Consider the following 18,187-nt stretch of genomic DNA (forward strand, 5'->3'; position numbering starts at 1 on the left):
ACAGTTATCTATTAGACAGGGATTAAGTTCTGCTAGGGAAGAATAATAATACTTCTAAACTCAGCCTCTGTAGCTGAAAACCCTCTTAAACAGCATTAGATGTAGGAGAGCCTGATTTATGTTGGGAATTTGTAGTTCAGTTAATGCCCTGATTGGAAGAACTAAAATTGAAGTAGTGGAAGTGAGGGTAAATACCCTGTGTAGGGGAGATTACTGCTATTAGATAAAATGTATTTTTGAAGGGGGGGGGAGGTTTCATTCTATTAACATAGAAAACAATTGAAACAACAATACAATTGCAAAATGAAGCTTTTTGAATTGAAATTTTGTTGAATTATAACAAATATTATTATTATTATTATTATTATTATAACTGATTGTATGTGGAAACATTCTCATAGCCATAATTCTTTTTTTTTATATTGTTTTTAGCAAATACGGAATGTAAATCATAGGATATCCATCAACTCGGATGAGATAGGCACCATATTAATTTTTGCGTTGTTCAAATCTGTATACGTATGCCCTCTATACTGACATAATTGAGAAACGGACAGTGTTTCTTTGTCAAATGTTTCAGTGCTTTTAAGTGCTATAAGGCTCTTCATTAAATATGTTTCCCGCACCCTATGAAGTCAGTCAGTGAGTGGTGGAGGAAAATGTTTTCACCCACAAAGCTGTTATACAGCATTTACTTGTTTTTAGCAGATATTAATCACCTTTTTTTTTCCCCACTATTTCCTTGTGTGTGTTTTTTTTTTATTGTAAATAATTCAAGAAAATGAGAAAGGGTCACATTACATTGGGAGTTCAATAATAATTAGAATTAAATTAATTCTCTTTATTTACATTTATAACCTGCCTTTTCCAAAGCTCAAGGCAAGGTGCAAACAAAGGCAAAACCTGTCCTCTAGGCCCCAGAAAACGAAATTCCAATAAGGTACAGTAAAAAAGCAACAATGAAACACAAAATGACCCAGAATACAATAAAACAGTATAATAAATAGCAATAAAAACTAATCAAGAGAGAATCACAAATACAACATAGAAAATTGATGATAAAATGAAAAATCAATAGAACTAACCCATTAAAAAGCCAGGACAAAATGGCTGCAGCATAGGACATTACCAGCAAATGCAGTGGCATGATCTGATTTGATAGAATTCTTTCCAACATAGTTTTGATTCATTTTCGGAGTGCAGAGAATATTTTATCTGGTATTGAATATAATCTTTGTAATAAGGTATATTTGTTTTCTTTTATATTTTATATAAAGACTAGCCGTTAAGCCCGTAATAACGGGCTACATTAACATTTTTTTGGTTCATTTCCTTCCCCCTCAGTCACTCCTCCCTCCCCTCTCCCCTCAGTCACTCCTTTCTCTCCCCCCTCCCCTCAGTTACTCCTCTCTCCCTCCTCCCTCCTCCCCTCAGTCACTCCTCTCTCCCCTCAGTCACTCCTCTCTCCCCCCCCTCCTCCCCTCAGTCACTCCTCCCTCCCCTCATTCACTCCTCTCTCCCCCCTCCCTCCTCCCCTGTCACTCCTCCCTCCCCTCAGTCACTCCTCTCTCCCCTCATTCACTCCTCTCTCCCCCCTCCCTCCTCCCCTGTCACTCCTCTCTCCTCCCTCCCCTCAGTCACTCCTCTCTCCCCCTCGGAAGATCTCCGGGGCGGGTCCTTCCGTCCCTCCCTCCCTCCCTTGCGCTCCAGCTCTTCGGGCCGCCGCTCCAGCTCTTCGGGCCACCGCCGCTCCAGCTCTTCGTGCCGCCGCTCCTGCTCTTCGGGCCGCCGCCGCTCCTGCCGCTCCAGCTCTTCGGGCCGCCGTCGCCGTTCCTGCTCTTCGGGCCACTGCCGCTCCTGCTCGTTGCTGCTGCCGCCGCTCCTGCTCCTAAGGAGCAGGCGCCATTTTTTTTTTGGGGGGGGGGGCACGCTCTGCTCTGGCCGACGTGCTCTCTACTGCGCATTTGCGGCACGTCGGTCCGGGCTCCCTTATCCTAGTAGATATTGTTTCTATACTTGTCTCATTGTTGTGAGTGTTTAAGTTTTTAAATTATATGCTTGTTTGATGGGTTGAGAGTGTTATTAAAAAAACAGTGAAATGTGATGGCAGAAAAAGACTATGCGGTTTTTCTATTCTGCCCATTCACACCAACTTCTTAGTTTAGCGATCCCTGCCATTCCCTCAAACATCCTCTGAATTCATGCACTGTCCTTGCCTCCACTGGAAGAGTGTTCCATACATCCATGAACCCCCTCTGTAAATAAATAATTTCTTAGACTACTAAACCTACATCATTTCATCCTCATCCCATGACCTCTAGTTCTAGAGCCTCCTTTCCATTGAAATAGATCTGCCTCCTGTGCATGGAAACCTTTGAGATTTTTAGATGTGTCTATCATATGTTTGTTCCCTATCTCTCCTTTCATCTAGGGTGTACATGTTTAGATACTTGAGTCTATCCCCATGTGCTTTACCGTGAAGACCACTGACCATTTTAGTAGCTACCCTCTGGACCAACTCTAAGCAGTTTATATTATTTCAAAGGTGCGGTCTCCAGAATTGTATACAGTATTATAAATTAGGTCTCACCAGGGACTTGTACAGATACAATATCATATATGATACCAATATAAATAGAAGTTCAATTCCCTCTTTCCAGATTAACCCACTGGGGCACATCCTTGCTCTGTAATCTTGCAGTATAACATAACATGGTAAATGGTCCATTCAGTCTGCACAGCTAGTTGCTCATGGTAGTAACTGCCCCTCCATGCAAGTACCCCCATGCCTTTTGTTGCTTTAATATTTTTTTTGTGTATATATATATATATAATGCCACATCTCCATTTCTTCTTGAATTGGATTGTAGCCTGATATAATCATATCCTAGTCATGGTTTTCCATGTAGCACACCTCCATGACAGTCACTGCATCCAAGTCAGCCTCTTCCCTAATTGTCTGTAGATCCGGGATTCAGCAGTCCTTGAATCATCCCATAGTCCAGGAAGCCGAAATGCTTTAATCTACACAGCCATTCATTCAGCTCCAGAATGTAAGCTTCCCTTCCTAGGCTTTTATCATTGACTGGGAGGATTGAGGAGAAATACCACCTGTGATCTGCTTTACCCTCTTTCCCAGAGCCATGAAATCACTTTTGATATGATCTGTGGTACCTAGCAGTATCTTTCATGCCAGCTTGGATGAGCAGCATCAGATATGTCTGTAGACTTGAAGATTTTTGGCAATCTCATAATGTCTTGGATTTTGGCACCCAGCAGATAGCATGTCTTCTAGGATATGTCTGGTTGACAGATGGATATATCCTTGCCCTTCAGAAGTGAGTCACCAACCAACACTATTCTTGCCTGCAAAGTACAGTGATTGTTGAGCCTGCCGCATTAGGGGTTGCAAGTTTCGGTTCCTCCTTCTCCTGGTCCTGCAGACTCAGCTCAAGGGAAACTGAAGTGGATTATAGAGTTTAATGGTTGTAGTAACCAGGATTCAGATGTCTCCTCGTGATCCAATTTCATCTTCCTCTCTGTTTGAGTTTCCATCTTTGATGCCTTGATAAACATTTAATTGATGTATTCCTCATTCTTTTGGATGCATCTCAGTTTTGCCACCTCCTTTCTGGGTTCCACCACCTGTTTCCTGAGAAAGTCGACCTGCAGACATCTTTCACCTGGAGCTGGTTCTTCACTGGAACAGGAAATCTGTCTGGACAGCTTTGGTCCTTCAGGGAAACCTCTCCAAATGTATTAATTTTGTGCATGCCTTGATAAGAGTGAACTTCACTCATAAGCCAAGATATGTTGAGTATTCTCTGTCTCAAATTCACTGCTAATGCTTTTCTTAATACTTGCATTGTGCCAAATAGAGCTTTCCTCTGGAATTCATAAAATGTTGTTTGCACAGGCACCATGTCTAGATTTGCTTGGATATTCTTTGTAATTAGGCCAGAGACAGTCAATGCAGTTTGGACTATTTCTGTATCTTTTTGCCACATTGTCTTGGTATCTGATTGTATAATTTGTTACTTGAGCATCTTCTCTGTCTTCATATGGTCCATAGAATAGTTGCTTGGTATTGACACATTTATCAGCAGTGCTCTTCTTGTGCTATATCCTGTTTTTCTACATCAAGTGTTTAATCTGTGAGGATAGGGATATCCCAGGGGATCATAATTTCTTCATTCTGTACAGTTTTCTCGGGGCATAATCCCAGTGCTTTGCTGATAGTAATGTTATGCTTACAGTTTCCGGTGGATGAGGTGTGATACTTCTTATGCCTTTTTGTATACAAGCTTTCCAACATCACCATTTGACATCCAGCAATGAGGTGTGTAACCCTTTCTAGTTCTGTTTTGCAGCTGTTAGGAGCTTTTGGTACCTGTTGAAAAAATGAGACTTCCCAAAGTCCCTACCTTTTCCTCAACTGTCCTGTGAGTAAAATTGGCTAGCCTGTAGAATTTAACGTCCACCTCCACACTCAGAATCCCTGTTTGTAGTTCTGTTTGCTTTTTTCACGTGTTGCTTTGATGTATGAAATGTTTTATCTTATTCTTTTAGATTATAATATATATCTTTTTTAATTTGTGAGGTATGTACTTTAGTGCAGCTCCCTTTGTAGAATCTTGTTCCTTAGGGTATAAAAGTAAACTAGATCTTCTAGAAAGAGTTACCACAAAGATCTAATATGCTACCAATCATACTCCCCCAGAAATTTGCTTCATTATTTGTTCTGTTTGCAGATGACAAAAATTTGACCTAAATCATTTACTTCCTGGTACAAAGCAGTACTTTCTTCAGTTAATGACCACTGATTTATCCTAATATGTTTACCTGTTATCTCTAATAGACCTATTTTTTCTTTTAATTTTGTCAGGGTTAATTTTGCGCTTATTTGTATAAGGCCACTAATTGATAGTGTTAACCATAAATATCCCAATGCACCCAAATGGGCAGTATTTTATATACCAAGTTTGAACAAGGGTTTATTTTTCAAATTACTAGTTGGCTTCTATTATGCAAATTTTCTCCCTGCCCCCAGCTGGATATTTCTATAAGTGTGGATCCTGGCTTATTAGCTAGTGCCAAGTTCCAGTCTCAGCAGCTTCTATTTCAACAGCAATTCCTTCAAGACACCTCAGATTCAAATCTTGATATATAGACTACTAACTAAATAGTCACTGGGGAAAAACCTGTACACAATAGAAGTAAATTAGTAGCATCATAAAATGTACTTCACACACTTTGCCGATTTTCATCCTCTCTTTCTGCATTCCTCTTCAAAGATCTACCGGTATTTGGTCCTCATAGCCAGTGGCTTCTGGTAATGCAGATTTACTGCAACTTCTCAAGCTTGAAAGTCACAAGTTAAGCTGTAGTGTATGATAAACCATTTCATTGCCTTCAGTGAGAACCATAAATTAATGCCAGATATGTAAGCAAAATTATATTTATTTTTTGACATCTTATAAAAAGATGGCAGCATTGTGACCATGCTTTGTTCCAAAGCTAAACAGTTAGCAATTACTTTAAAAACATACATTATTGTCTATATTCCTTGGCAGTTTCATCTACCTTATATACTTGTGTATAAGTCAAAAAATGTTACCCCAAAAATCGGTCCTTAAAACTGCGGCCATCTTATTCATGAGTCAATCCACATTAATGCCGGTACCGTACTTCAAGATGCATGATTGAATCATTCGCACGCTCCTCCTCACGATGAGGACAATGACAGCACTTGCAGTTGCTAAGGCACATCCTCCCTAGTGGTGTTCCATTGAGGCATTCGTACAGTTTCTCCTCTGCACCCTCTCCCTTAACTCACCCACTCGCTTCTATCAGAAAGATGGGACTTGAGATTGCGCAGGCATGTCCTCCCTCCTCCCACGCCAGGAGCTGATTGGTGCACCTTAGAATCGTGTGGTTCAAAGCATGTCACTAGGACCTTACGGGGGGAGGTGGGAGGATGTGCCTGAGCAACCGCAAGTTCATTGTCATCCTCATAGCAGCAGCGAGCATTTGAGTTAAAGAATCCAGAGAATCTGTGGGAGAGAAACTGTCCTACTACACTGGGACACCATGGGGGAAGAGGGAGGATGTTCCTGAACAATTGCAAGTGACCTTGTCCAGATAGTAGTGGGCGAGTAAAGGGATTGGGAGGGGGAAGGATTCAAACAGATGGGGTAACCATGGGGTAGGGAGGGAAAGATTCAGATAGCAAGGACCACCATGGGGGGGGTTGGGAGGGAGGGAGGGAAGGATTCAGATAGCAGGAATAGCCATTAGAATAATGACTGCTTACCCTCAGGAAAATGAGCCCTGAGAAGAAAAAAAAGAGCATCTTACACTGCATCGCTGAGTTATAGAACATGCAAAGGAGGCCGATAATTGTGTAGCTGCAAGAGAATTTGACATTAGTGAAAATCTCGTCAGAGAACAAATGAAGAAAAGCTGCTAGAAATGCCAAAGTCAAAGAAAGCCTTACGTTTCAAAATTGCCCCTTTTGAAGGAATTGAAAAGGATTTGAATGACTGGGTAATGGAATGCAGACAAAATGGCTACATTGTGACTCGCTCGAGCATTAGGATTTGTGCCCTTCAAATGGCAAAAGAAGAAAAATATTCAGCGACTGAAGGTCTGAAAGAATTCACAGCATCGTCTGGTTGTTGTCGCAGTTCATGAACAAATATAGATTGTGCCTTCATCAGTGCACAAAGATTTCACAGAAACTGCCTACAGAGCTTGATGAAAAGATCTGTTCCACAAATTCATTATTCAGCAGAGAATAAAGAATCATTCAATATGAATAACATTGGTAATATGGATGAAACACCTGTGATATTTGATATGTCTAGCTATTGCATTGTAGCTGGTGTTGATGAAAAGACCGTACTTGTAAAAACTGGTCATGAAATAACACATTTCACGATGGTCATGTCTTGCCTGGCAGATGGTACAAACTATGTTTGGTGGTAATGTTCAAGATGAAAACGATGCCAAAGAACCTAAAAATTCCAGCAGGCGTAACTGTTCGGGTTCATCCTAAAGGCTGGATGGATGAGGAGGGAACAAAATGATGGCTGTGCGATGTGTGAGGTAGGCGACCAGGCACAGGGCTAAGAAAATGACGATCTCTATTGGTGTGGGATATGCTCTGTGCACATATAACAGAGGATGTGAAGGACAATGCAAAGAAAATGGCGATCACGTTAGCAGTTATTCCAGGAGGTTTGACATCAATGCTTCAGCCATTTGATGTCTGTCTCAACAAGTCTTTCAAGGACCAACTGAGACATAATTGGCAACAATGGATGTGTTCTGGTCAAGCAAAGTTGACGAAAGGAGGAAACCTGATGAAATCAGACATTGATTTGGTAGCAAAATGGATAAAGGGTGCCTGGGATTCAATTCTACCCGAAATGGTCAAGAATTCATTCCTGAAATGCGGCATTAGCAATGCTACTGATCAGAAGATGACGGCATCTATGAAGACAAACGAATCAGCATCGGATGATAATTCAACCATATAGAGACATTCAACATATAGAGACAGCGAGGACAACATTTATGCTGATGGCATCACCAATGAACAGATTCACGATTTATTCGGACATTCCGACGATGAAGAATCAGACTTGGAAGGATTTGAATGAGGCACTTTATTCTCATTTAATAACTGCCAGTACCAGTAAATAAGAGATTTTCTTAAGTTGCTAAATTATATTTCTAATGAGACAGTTAATTCTGCTTTTAAAAAATGAAAGTGATTTTCTTAAGTTATCAGTTTTTCACCATTTCATAAGCTCCCTAGGTTTTACCCTCAACTTATCCATGGGTGACAAAAAAAATTCTTAATTTTGGGGCCCAAAAAATACCCTTGACTTATACATGAGATTGACTTATACACAAGTATATACTGTATTTATGTCTGGGCTTCACAGCTCAGGTAGGCCGGTTCACTCGGGCTCATGCACCATGAATCTTCTTTCACAGCCTCTAGGGCAGGGGTCAGGAACCTTTTTGGCTGAGAGAGCCATAAACGCCACATATTTTAAAATGTAATTCCATGAGAGCCATATAATATGTTTAAAACTAAATACAAGTAAATGTGTGCATTTTATGTAAGATCACACTTTTAAAGTACAATAAGTCTCTGAAAATATTACACCAGGCCTTAAGACACCAATACATCTCCTATTAGGAAAACGGACCAAGTCAGGCTGCTATAGAGTCCTACACAGAAACTACACGCCAGCAGAAAACCTCACCTGAATCACGTGCTGTCCCTCACCTAACATAGAATAAAGAGACCAAAACGCATAACAAGAAGCATGCAGACAAAAACTGAATTGGAAACTGCAACAAGCCAGAGTCTCTGTATGCAGTGTAACAAAGGAAAAAAGAAACATCACACATCCTTATAAAACAAATCAAGAAATATAAAATCATCAGCAGTAAAACTGTACTAACAAAAAGAACATATTTCGAAACAGCTGATGAGTGGAATATCCAATAATTAAAAACTCATATAAAACATTTCCAGATACCAACAAAATATTTCAAAATAGCAGACACAAAGATCCAGTAATGAAAAATAATAAGGATACAAAAATTTTTTTGCTCTGCATACCTGGGAACGTTTGATATCCAGGTGTCCTGAGATTGTTCTGAATTAGCAGGAGGTGGGGTGGTTTGCTTGGAACTTTCTCCTCTCTCAGTCACATACCAGCGCTCTCTCTCACACTGGCTCTCAATGACACACCTATACACACATGCTCTCAGTCACTCACATATACAAATGTTTTTTCTCTCTCACTTATATAGGCTCTTAATTACACATTTACACACATGCTGTCTATCTTTTCACGCTTACACACACACAGGCTTTCAATCACATAAATACATGCTGTCTTTTTCTCTCACACACAGACTCTCATTCACATGCTTACAAACATGTCCTCTCTTTCTCTCATTTACACACAGGCTCTCAATCACATACTCACATGCTCCCTCACCTAAATCAGCTCTCAATCACACACAGACACACATGGTCTCTCTCTCTCATTTAAACACAGGCTCTCAATCACATACTCACATGCTCCCTCACCTAAATCAGCTCTCAATCACACAGACACACATGGTCTCTCTCTCTCATTTAAACACAGGCTCTCAATCACATACTCACATGCTCCATCACCTAAACCAGTTGTCAATCAGACACAGACACACATGATCTCTCTCTTACTTATACACACAGGCTCTTAATCATACATACACATGATCTCTCTCACACACAAAGGATCTCAATCATACACACATACTCTTTCAAACAAACAGGTTTTCAATTACAAACTTACACATACAGGGTCCCAATGGTAAACTTACATTCATGCTCTCTCTCTCACAGGCAGGATCTCAATCACAGACATACTCTCTTTCACATATACAGGCTCTCAATCATTCACATACATGCAATCTCTCACTCACACACACAGGATCTCAAACACACATGCTTGCTCGCTCATTCACTCTCTCTCTCCCCCTTCCCCCCCCGGGAACTCGCGGCAGCAGCAGCCACCTCCCAACGCTAACCTCCTTCATTTTCAGCCCTCGCGGAGGCGAAGGCGGAGTCCCATCGGCCGCGGTTGAAGATTTTCATTTTCCTCCGAGCCGCGCTGCAGTCTTCTTCCCGTCGGACACGCACCCGATGCTCTCCACTTCCTCTTCCGGGCCGCGGGAAGAAGAGAGCACCGGCGTGCTCTCTTCTTCCCGCGGCCCGGAAGAGGAAGTGGAGAGCATCGGGTGCCTGCGCGGGAAGACCCGCGCAGGCACCCGATGACTCCAGCGCTGGCACCCGGCTGACACCCGATGACTCCCGCGCAGGCACCCGGATGACTCCAGTCGGCGTGCTCTCTTCTCCTCCCCCCCGCGGCCCGGAAGAGGAAGTGGTGAGCATCGGGTGCCTGCGCGGAAGAAGAGACCACGCTAGTGTGGTCTCTTCTTCCCGCGCAGGCACCCGATGCTCTCCACTTCCCCTTCCGGGCCGCGGGGGGGGGGAGGAGAAGAGAGCACGCCGGTGCCGCTGACTCCAGCTGTCCTGCCGCGTTCCGCCCGGGCTGACAGCATTTTAAGCCCGGGCGGCGGAGGACCGGGGAGCAGCTGGGTCAGCGGGGAACCGCGAAGTATGGCGACACTTGTCTGCGAGCCAGATGCAGCCCTCAAAAGAGCCATATCTAGCTCGCGAGCCATGGGTTCCCGACCCCTGCTCTAGGGGGATTTTTCTACTCCCTCCATTTCTCCTCAGACTATCCATTGCAATTGTGATCCTTGCTCAAAAGAATCATAATTACAACTAGCAACAGTAACATGGAATAGACTTAATTTTTGGGTGCTTGCCAGGTACTTGTGACTTGGATTGGCCACTGTTGGAAACAGGATGCTGGGCTTGATGGACCCTTGTTCTGACCCAATATGACATGTTCTTAACTCCCTTCCCATTACACTATAAGTGCAGTGTTGCCAGGGTGACACTTTCTCCTTCCAAGGGACACTGAATGCTGTTGACAGCATTCATAGCCTTGGCTAGGTCAAGAAGCAGGAGCCAGGTGTGTAAAATATTTATTCATTATTTAATTTAAATAATTTGTAGCCTGCTGATCCACAAATCTCAGCAGGTAACAGAGGATACATTCAGTACATAATTAAAATCAATATAGACGGCTGAAGACTAATACAAGCGTAGGTCTCCCCTAGCTGTAGCACACCCAACTCTCACATCTAAACTTTGCTAGAAATTAAAGCAGTAAATAGTTCCCTTCAGATTTTGATGCTGTTCTTATAATACTTACACACACATACTAAAGAAGATATATATATATATATATATATATATATATATATATAATGAATTATATGCAAATTTGTTACCTACTGTGCTAAAGTAGTTACTATTTATTTTGTGATGTGCAAGTGGTACTTGCATCTTACAATTTTACAAATATTTTCACATTTAATTTCTTCCAGCATGCTGAATACAGAACTGTAAATGGAAAAAGAGTGACAGTCCCTCTTTTGCTCAGATTTAAGTGTGTTCCTTATAATAATTTTGGCCTGATTCAATGTGCCTGATAAAGGGACCGATGCAAAACAGCACGCTCAGCCGAGCGCACTGTTTAACCCACGGTTGGACACATATTTTGGAGATGCGTCCACAGCCCCTTATGCTCTGAGGGGATTAGCGCGTCCACAATGCGCGTCCAATGCACCGTGAAACTAATAGCACTCATCACATGCAAATGCATGTCAGTGTGGCTATTCACCCCATGTGGGGAAAATAAAAGTGCACCGGACCCGCACGTTTTTACGCTCAGAAATTGCCTGCCCAGAGCAGGCAGTGTATCACACGCCGAATCAGCTTTTTTCCCTCCATATCCCCCTTTTTCCTATTTCCAGCCCATACCAAGACATAACAGATTTCAGTAAGGGTCTAAAGCTTTATTGAGCTGCCTAAACAAAAACAGAAAGGGTGAGATGTGGGAAATATGAGCTTTGCCAGCAAGCCATGTCAGGGTTTTACACTATCTTCCCTTCTCCCTGGCCTTGCACTGAATAAAAGCATCACCTGTGCTTAAGCCTCTCTGCCTAGGAAAGGATACCTGACTGTCATGTATTTCTCTAGCTTATAATTAATCCTGATTGCCTGAAATAAGGGCTGGGTGTTCCCTAGTCAGAGGCAGGACAAAGTCAGGAGGTATAGATTTCAGCATCCAATGAAATGATCCATACACCCCCCCTGAGCCAAGCCAATAGTGTGGTGATACGTCTGTTGCTATGTGGAAAGGAACCTATCATGTAATGACACATCATCTGCCTTTGTATGAATGTACAATAAAAGAGGGCCCTGAGGTGTGCTCAGTCCTTTTTCCCTGCCTGCCATGAAAGCTGCCTGATGCGTATTCATTGCCTCCATATTCTACAGATTGTAAGTTAACGAGCATCTATTTTTCTAACCCGTGATTGCACACTGGTTAGGAAAACGGACGCTTGTAAAATTGAGTGACTGCTTTCCTAACCCACGGACAGCCGACCTCTCCTGGGTGCCTGCTGCCAAGGAAGGTGCTAGGGGGGACACAGTCGATCCTAGCACCTCCTTGGCAGCACGACCCCTAATTTAAATATTGCATGGCGCTCCCAGGAGAGGTGCCTGGGCTCCCATTAGAAAAGTAGGCGCTTAAAACTGAGTTGCCCGCTTTGGGTGCACTTTTATTGCATCGACCCTTATCCTCCTTTGGCATGCCATTGTGATTCGAAGACTGCAGCATGTGCTGTTTTATGTGCCGGTCTAACCCCTACCCCCTCAGAGCAATGTGAGCAAGAACAGCCCGCAATGGTCGCCAGACACTGGAGTTTGGAAATTAGTAGTGCAGTTAAGCCCCTTGTTGCCAGGTCTCTTATTTTCATCCATTAATAAATGGAGAGTGTGTAGATACTTAAAAAATAAATAAATAAATAAATAAATAAATAAAAAATCCAGAAGTTTAGCCTATGATACATTTAGTACTTAACAAGGAGGTGTGCATTAGTTTTTAAGATAATATATACATGACGGATGCATAGAAAGATAAATTACCACATTTATTTTTTTATTTCAAAAGTAGAAAAAAACATTTTAAGCGCGCTCAGAAACGGGTACATAACCACAGTGTCACTAATTTTTCTGTTCATTAAAAACCTGGCATGGCTACAATTTTTCTTTTTACAGGAAGGTTAAAGTCCGATTCAGTATGATTTATTGCAGCGATGTTGTGTGTCACCAGATATAATGTGTATTGTAACCTGCAGGAGGGAACACTCCAGGGGCTGTGTGGTAATGTATTTCCTCAGGCTCCAGTTTTATCATCCATTTTTCTGCTTTTCGTGGAAGGCCAGAAGGGGGTTGGAGGCGAAGCAGTGGGATGCTGCGTTTCCAGACATTTCCTCTTCAGTGTTCTGATTCCCGCACTTGTTTGTATCATAACCGTGTGACTGATTTTTATTTTTTTACTGCAGACATATAACCAAGTACTCTTTTCCACTAAACTTGCCTCTTTGTCCTACCAACTAGCTGAGGGATCCTCAAGTTTCACCTGAACAAACTTTAATATTGCGAGAGCTTCAGGCTCGCCTTGAGCAGCAACGGAGATTTCACCAGGAGGAGCAAGAAAAGGTTGCAGATAGAATCATTCAGGTAAGAGAATAACTTATTCCACTGCCAGACGATGGGTGGAAATGGCCAGTCAGAGACTGCACTGTGGAACCCTGAAATTCCAGGGTGATGAGCAGAAGATGCATCTAATTTTGCACTTTAAATTTTTCAGTGATTTTTGATGGGTATGGTTTGCTGATTTTTCAAAAGATTTTCTCTCTCACTGAACCTGAGTAAAGTTGATGGAAAACCCAAAATGTCCAACATGACCCAAGCATACCAGTAACGCACAATCATTTTATATCGTCTTTAACTATCTTTTCAAAAGTTATGCACTTAAAGAAACAAAAAGGGGATGAATTAACACAAATTTGAAATTGGTAGCAGTGGCACTGGGCATCAAGGTTTCAACTCTGTCCATGGTAGCCTTGATGTCTGGCACTACTACTACAAGTTTCAAACTTGTATTAATTCATCCCCTTTTTGTTTCTGTTACTATTTGTCCAGCCCGTTTTTCACCTCCTTATTTCTTTGCTTCTGCATATATATATACACATAAATCATGGCTTTTGAAATCCGCATTGCTCATGTGCAGCCCACACAAGTGTGTATGTGGGCATTTTAGTATAAGCAACGCTTTTAAAGTCGATCCCTTAGGGAATAACCACTGCTTTTTAACAGCATCAGCAGCATGGGATCTATTTAATGTTTGGGTACTTGCCAGGTACTTGTATCCTGGATTGGCCACTGTTGGAAACAGGATGCTGGGCTTGATGGATCCTCATTCTTACCCCTTTTGGCAACTTCTTAAGTCATTACAGCTGAAGAAAGGAAGTGAGATGCTCTACTAATATCTGGCTAAATTGTTAGTGAAAGAGAAACAATCCTTGCTCTCTCTTGCTTTAAACTGAAAAATTGCCCAAAAAAATCTAATTATAAATTTACTCAAACGTTACATTAATTTTCAAATAGATAGCATTTTGGCCCTTGCTATTGGCACCATCTGCCCACATTCATTTTCCAGGTGGTGCAGTCGGTCAACCTTTCTTGGGCATCTGTGCAGTATCTGTAACACAGTAAATATCCCATGCATGTCCAAATTCTGTTAGAGCGCTGGCCTCTTCCACCACTGCTGGGAGCTATTGCAAGCATGGTCTTCCTCTTTGATTCTTACGTCATCCTACACTCAGGACCTCTTCCATGGGCCGCTGTCAAGTTTCATATGAGGCTGCTGTCCAGAAACATCTGGTCTCCCCATGGTCACTGATGTTTGGTTTTACTGTAACTATGGTGCTCCGTGCAGGTTATCCCCATCCTTTTTGGAAGCCCAATGAATTTGTACCATTGCCCCCTACTAGAAAGTATGAGAGTGCTACCAGTGCAAATAGATCTAGAGTCCTGTGTAGTTTCGCAGCTCTGTAAGGTTTTCCCGCCAAGTCTTACTGTATCAATTTTAACTTTTCACACCCGATTGTAATGGGAGTCTGATGTCACAGACTTGGAAGGGTTAGGTGAAGATAGAAGAACCCGATTTCTCTTTACTGGTGCCAGGTTCCCTCACTGTCTGCTTCTCGCTCACTGATGCACCGGTGCAATAAAATGCATGCCGCCGTGCACAACACATGAGCACACAGTTGTGCACACCTTTCTGTGTGTGTGATTTTGCTCCCGATGCAACCAGATGTTTGTTTAATGTACAAACAGACCTAAGTAAAGCTGCACACAAGTAAGTGCTCCTCGGTACAGATCCCATGTTGATGAAGGCACTGGCTTTTACTCCCCGATCCAGAAAGGTGCATGGGCTTATCTCATGTTTTCTGGAAAGATATGAAGGTAAAGTTTTAAGGGATAGTGCTAGTCTAAGGCCATTCTCCTTCATCCTCCCAGTTTGACTTATTTATTTATTTAACTTTTAACAACCCCCCACCCCTCCCTTCCGGGAGCGGGGATCAGTTGAGAAGGGGGGGGGGGGGGGGCGCCGTCAATGATTTTTCTTCCAGTGTTGTCACAGCCCAAAGAGGAGGTCCAGCAGGGCTGTGGCAGAACCCATCCTGTCACAGCCCGAAGAGCTCTCAGGGTACCGTAACCAAACATTTTGGCTCACAGCAACTCAGCGGGAACCTTGGTTGGGATTATGTTTCCTTACATGCATTACGTTGCACTTCTCCCCATTAAATTGCATCTGCCATTTAGAAGCCCGGTCACCTAGTCCAACAAGGTCCTTCGGCACTTCTTCACAATCCGCTGCTCTTTTAATGACTCAAAACCATTTTGTCTCATCTGCAGATGTGGTCACCGCATTCATTCCTTTCTCCAGATCATTTATGAATATGCTAAATGGCATTTGGAAAACTGACCACTTAGTCCTACCCTCTGATTCCTGTCTTTTATTCACTTCCCAGTCCACAATAGTACATGCTTCTGATCCCATGACCACCCAGTTATCCTGAGGAGTCTCTCATGAGGGAATTTGTCAAATGCCTTCTGAAAATCCAAATCTACTATAATTAACTCGCTCACCTTTATCCACATTTACTTACACCCTCAAAACAAAAAAAAATGTTAAAAATTTGGAAAGGCAAGACTTCCCTTTGCAAAAACCTTGTTGAGTCTCTCCCGTTAAAGCAGGTCTATATTTATGCGGTCAATTATTTTCTTTGTAAGAATAACTATAGTTTTCCGGGTCACCCTGCGCCCTTTTTAAAAATCGGTATCACATTGACCACCCTCCAGTGGTTGTATATGTGCATAAATCATATATTGTGCGCACATGTTTGGGTTATTGTGCTTTTTTTTAAACATCTGATACATTAGCCTACCGCATTTTGGAGTTAACTCTTTTTTTTTTTTTTTTTTTTTATTAGCAGGCAAGTAAAGAATTTTTTGTAACTCATGTCTTATTACATCAGGACTGAAACAGGAGGATCTTTTCCAATTGAATTTATTTTAGATTGTAGTAGCTCTTGGTTTTAGAAACTGGCAGCTACATTATCAAGTGACTCAGTTTGTAGATCTTAATAAGGGATGACTCTCAACACATTCTAAGGGCCAAATAAAAGAGGATAGCCAAAAATAAGCGATCTACAGACCACGACTTCCGCTGGAGTCCAGTACGTGTGCACTGTGTCCAGCCACTTGCTGTTGCCATACTGGTGAGACTTCTTTCCTACCCCCTCCCCTAGCTGGGAGCTGTGAACACTGCCTCCACAGCATCCCCAGCTCCGGCTGGGCCTGAGGAATAGAAACCAAGATTGGGACTCAAACTCATTGTCCAGCACAGCAGCATGCAGCACTGAAGTCATCAGGCTGGCCCTAGTACTGCATCATGTTCCTGACTGGTTAGGATCTCAGCAAGCTGTCAGAAAATAGCTCCGAAATAGACAAACGTTGAATGTGCCTGTTCAGGTGAATATCAGAATGAGATTCGGGTGGAGACGGGGAAACTGCAATGATAATGCTGTCAGGAAACGGGTTTTGTATTCAGCAGTTATGGATCTGTTTGGGATATCTTGACAGGGAATGCAGGGGTGAGATGTGACAAACTGGAAAGCACAAAAACCTGTGTGCATAGCAGGATTCTTCATCGACTTCAAAGTAAATGAGTCACACATTTATTTGTTGGGCCTTTAAAGGCCATTAATGCCTTGGCCTGAAGCAACTTGCAGATCAACATAAACAATGCAACATAAAACAAGACATCTAGCTAAAATCATAACATTATTCACAATAAGTAAAACATAAAATCTCTATCAGGCCGATTCAGTAAAGTCCGCGGGAGAGCGGACGAACGCCTGCTCTCCCGGCGCGCGCACCGGCCCCTCGCAGTATTCAAATTAGGTGTCGCTGTAGAAACGGGGAAAAGGAAGCACTAGGGACACTAGCGCGTCCCTAGCGCCTCCTTTTGACCCGGAGCGGCGGCTGTCAGCGGGTTTGACAGCCGACCCTCAATTTTGCCGGCATCGGTTCTCGAGCCCACTGACAGCCATGGGCTCAGAAACTGGACGCCGGCAAAATTGAGCGTCCGGTTTTCGGCCCGAGAGCCGCGGGCCGAATTCAAATTTTTGTTTACTTTTTTTACTCTTCAGGACCTCCGATTTAATATCACTATGATATTAAGTCGGAGGGTGCACAGAAAAGCAGTTTTTACTGCTTTTCTGTGCACTTTCCTGGTGCCGGAAGATATTAGCGCCGACCTTTGGGTCGGCGCTAATTTCTGAAAGTAAAAAGTGCGGCTTGGCTGCACATTTTGCTTTCTGAATCGCGCACGCATACCTAATAGGGTCATCAACATGCACTTGCATGTTGAGGGCGCTATTAGGTGCCGTGGGTTGGACACGCATTTTCATCCCCTTACTGAATAAGGGATAAGGGAAAACGCGCACCCAATAGCAGGCTAACAGTCGGAGCGCACTGTACTGTATCGAATTGGGCAAAAGCTTAAAAAGCTAAAACAAAAATAGCATTTCTAAAATGTAGATGAAATCATCAAACTAAGATAGGATCTAATTCTAGCTAAGATACATTAAAAGCCTGTTTGAAACATGTTTTTAAAACAGATTAAAAAATCTTTGAGCAGATATTACCTTCATTTCCGAAGGAAGGGAATTCCAGTGGGTAGGTGCTATGGTGGAAAATGCATGTTCTCTGGTTGCAGATAGCCTAGCCTGTTTGATGGGAGGAACATCAAGCAGTGCCCTCTGAGAAGACTTTAAAATTCTTGCAGGGGTATTTACCCACAGTATTGCATTTGCCCATGGTAGAGACTTTAAGGTCAAAAGTTTGAGTCAGCAGGGCAGCTTTATACTTAATTTTCAACTGAACAGGGGAGCTAGTGAAGATTGGCAAGAGCGGGAGAAATACGATCGGTTCTACCACAGCCAGTGATTCGCCGTGCTGCAGTATTTTGCAACAATTAGTGGCTTAATTAAGTTGGGTCTTTAGGCTATGACCTTCAGATGTGAAATTTCTTAGAAAGGAAGAGGCAGACCAGGC

At 42.7% G+C, this 18,187-nt stretch overlaps 1 protein-coding gene across 2 annotated transcripts in view; it reads left to right on the top strand.

Annotated features, from left to right (window-relative positions):
• The window catches only part of MTCL1 (microtubule crosslinking factor 1), a 375,130-nt gene that overhangs the window by 249,157 nt on the left and 107,786 nt on the right, over positions 1–18,187 (top strand). For both annotated transcript variants that reach the window (XM_029591011.1, XM_029591012.1), the window contains exon 7: positions 13,115–13,237. In XM_029591011.1, coding sequence (XP_029446871.1) covers positions 13,115–13,237 — 123 coding nt within the window. The remainder of the gene's footprint in view (positions 1–13,114; positions 13,238–18,187) is intronic.

Source organism: Rhinatrema bivittatum, chromosome 2, assembly GCF_901001135.1.
Source record: "Rhinatrema bivittatum chromosome 2, aRhiBiv1.1, whole genome shotgun sequence".
NCBI lineage: Eukaryota > Metazoa > Chordata > Amphibia > Gymnophiona > Rhinatrematidae > Rhinatrema > Rhinatrema bivittatum.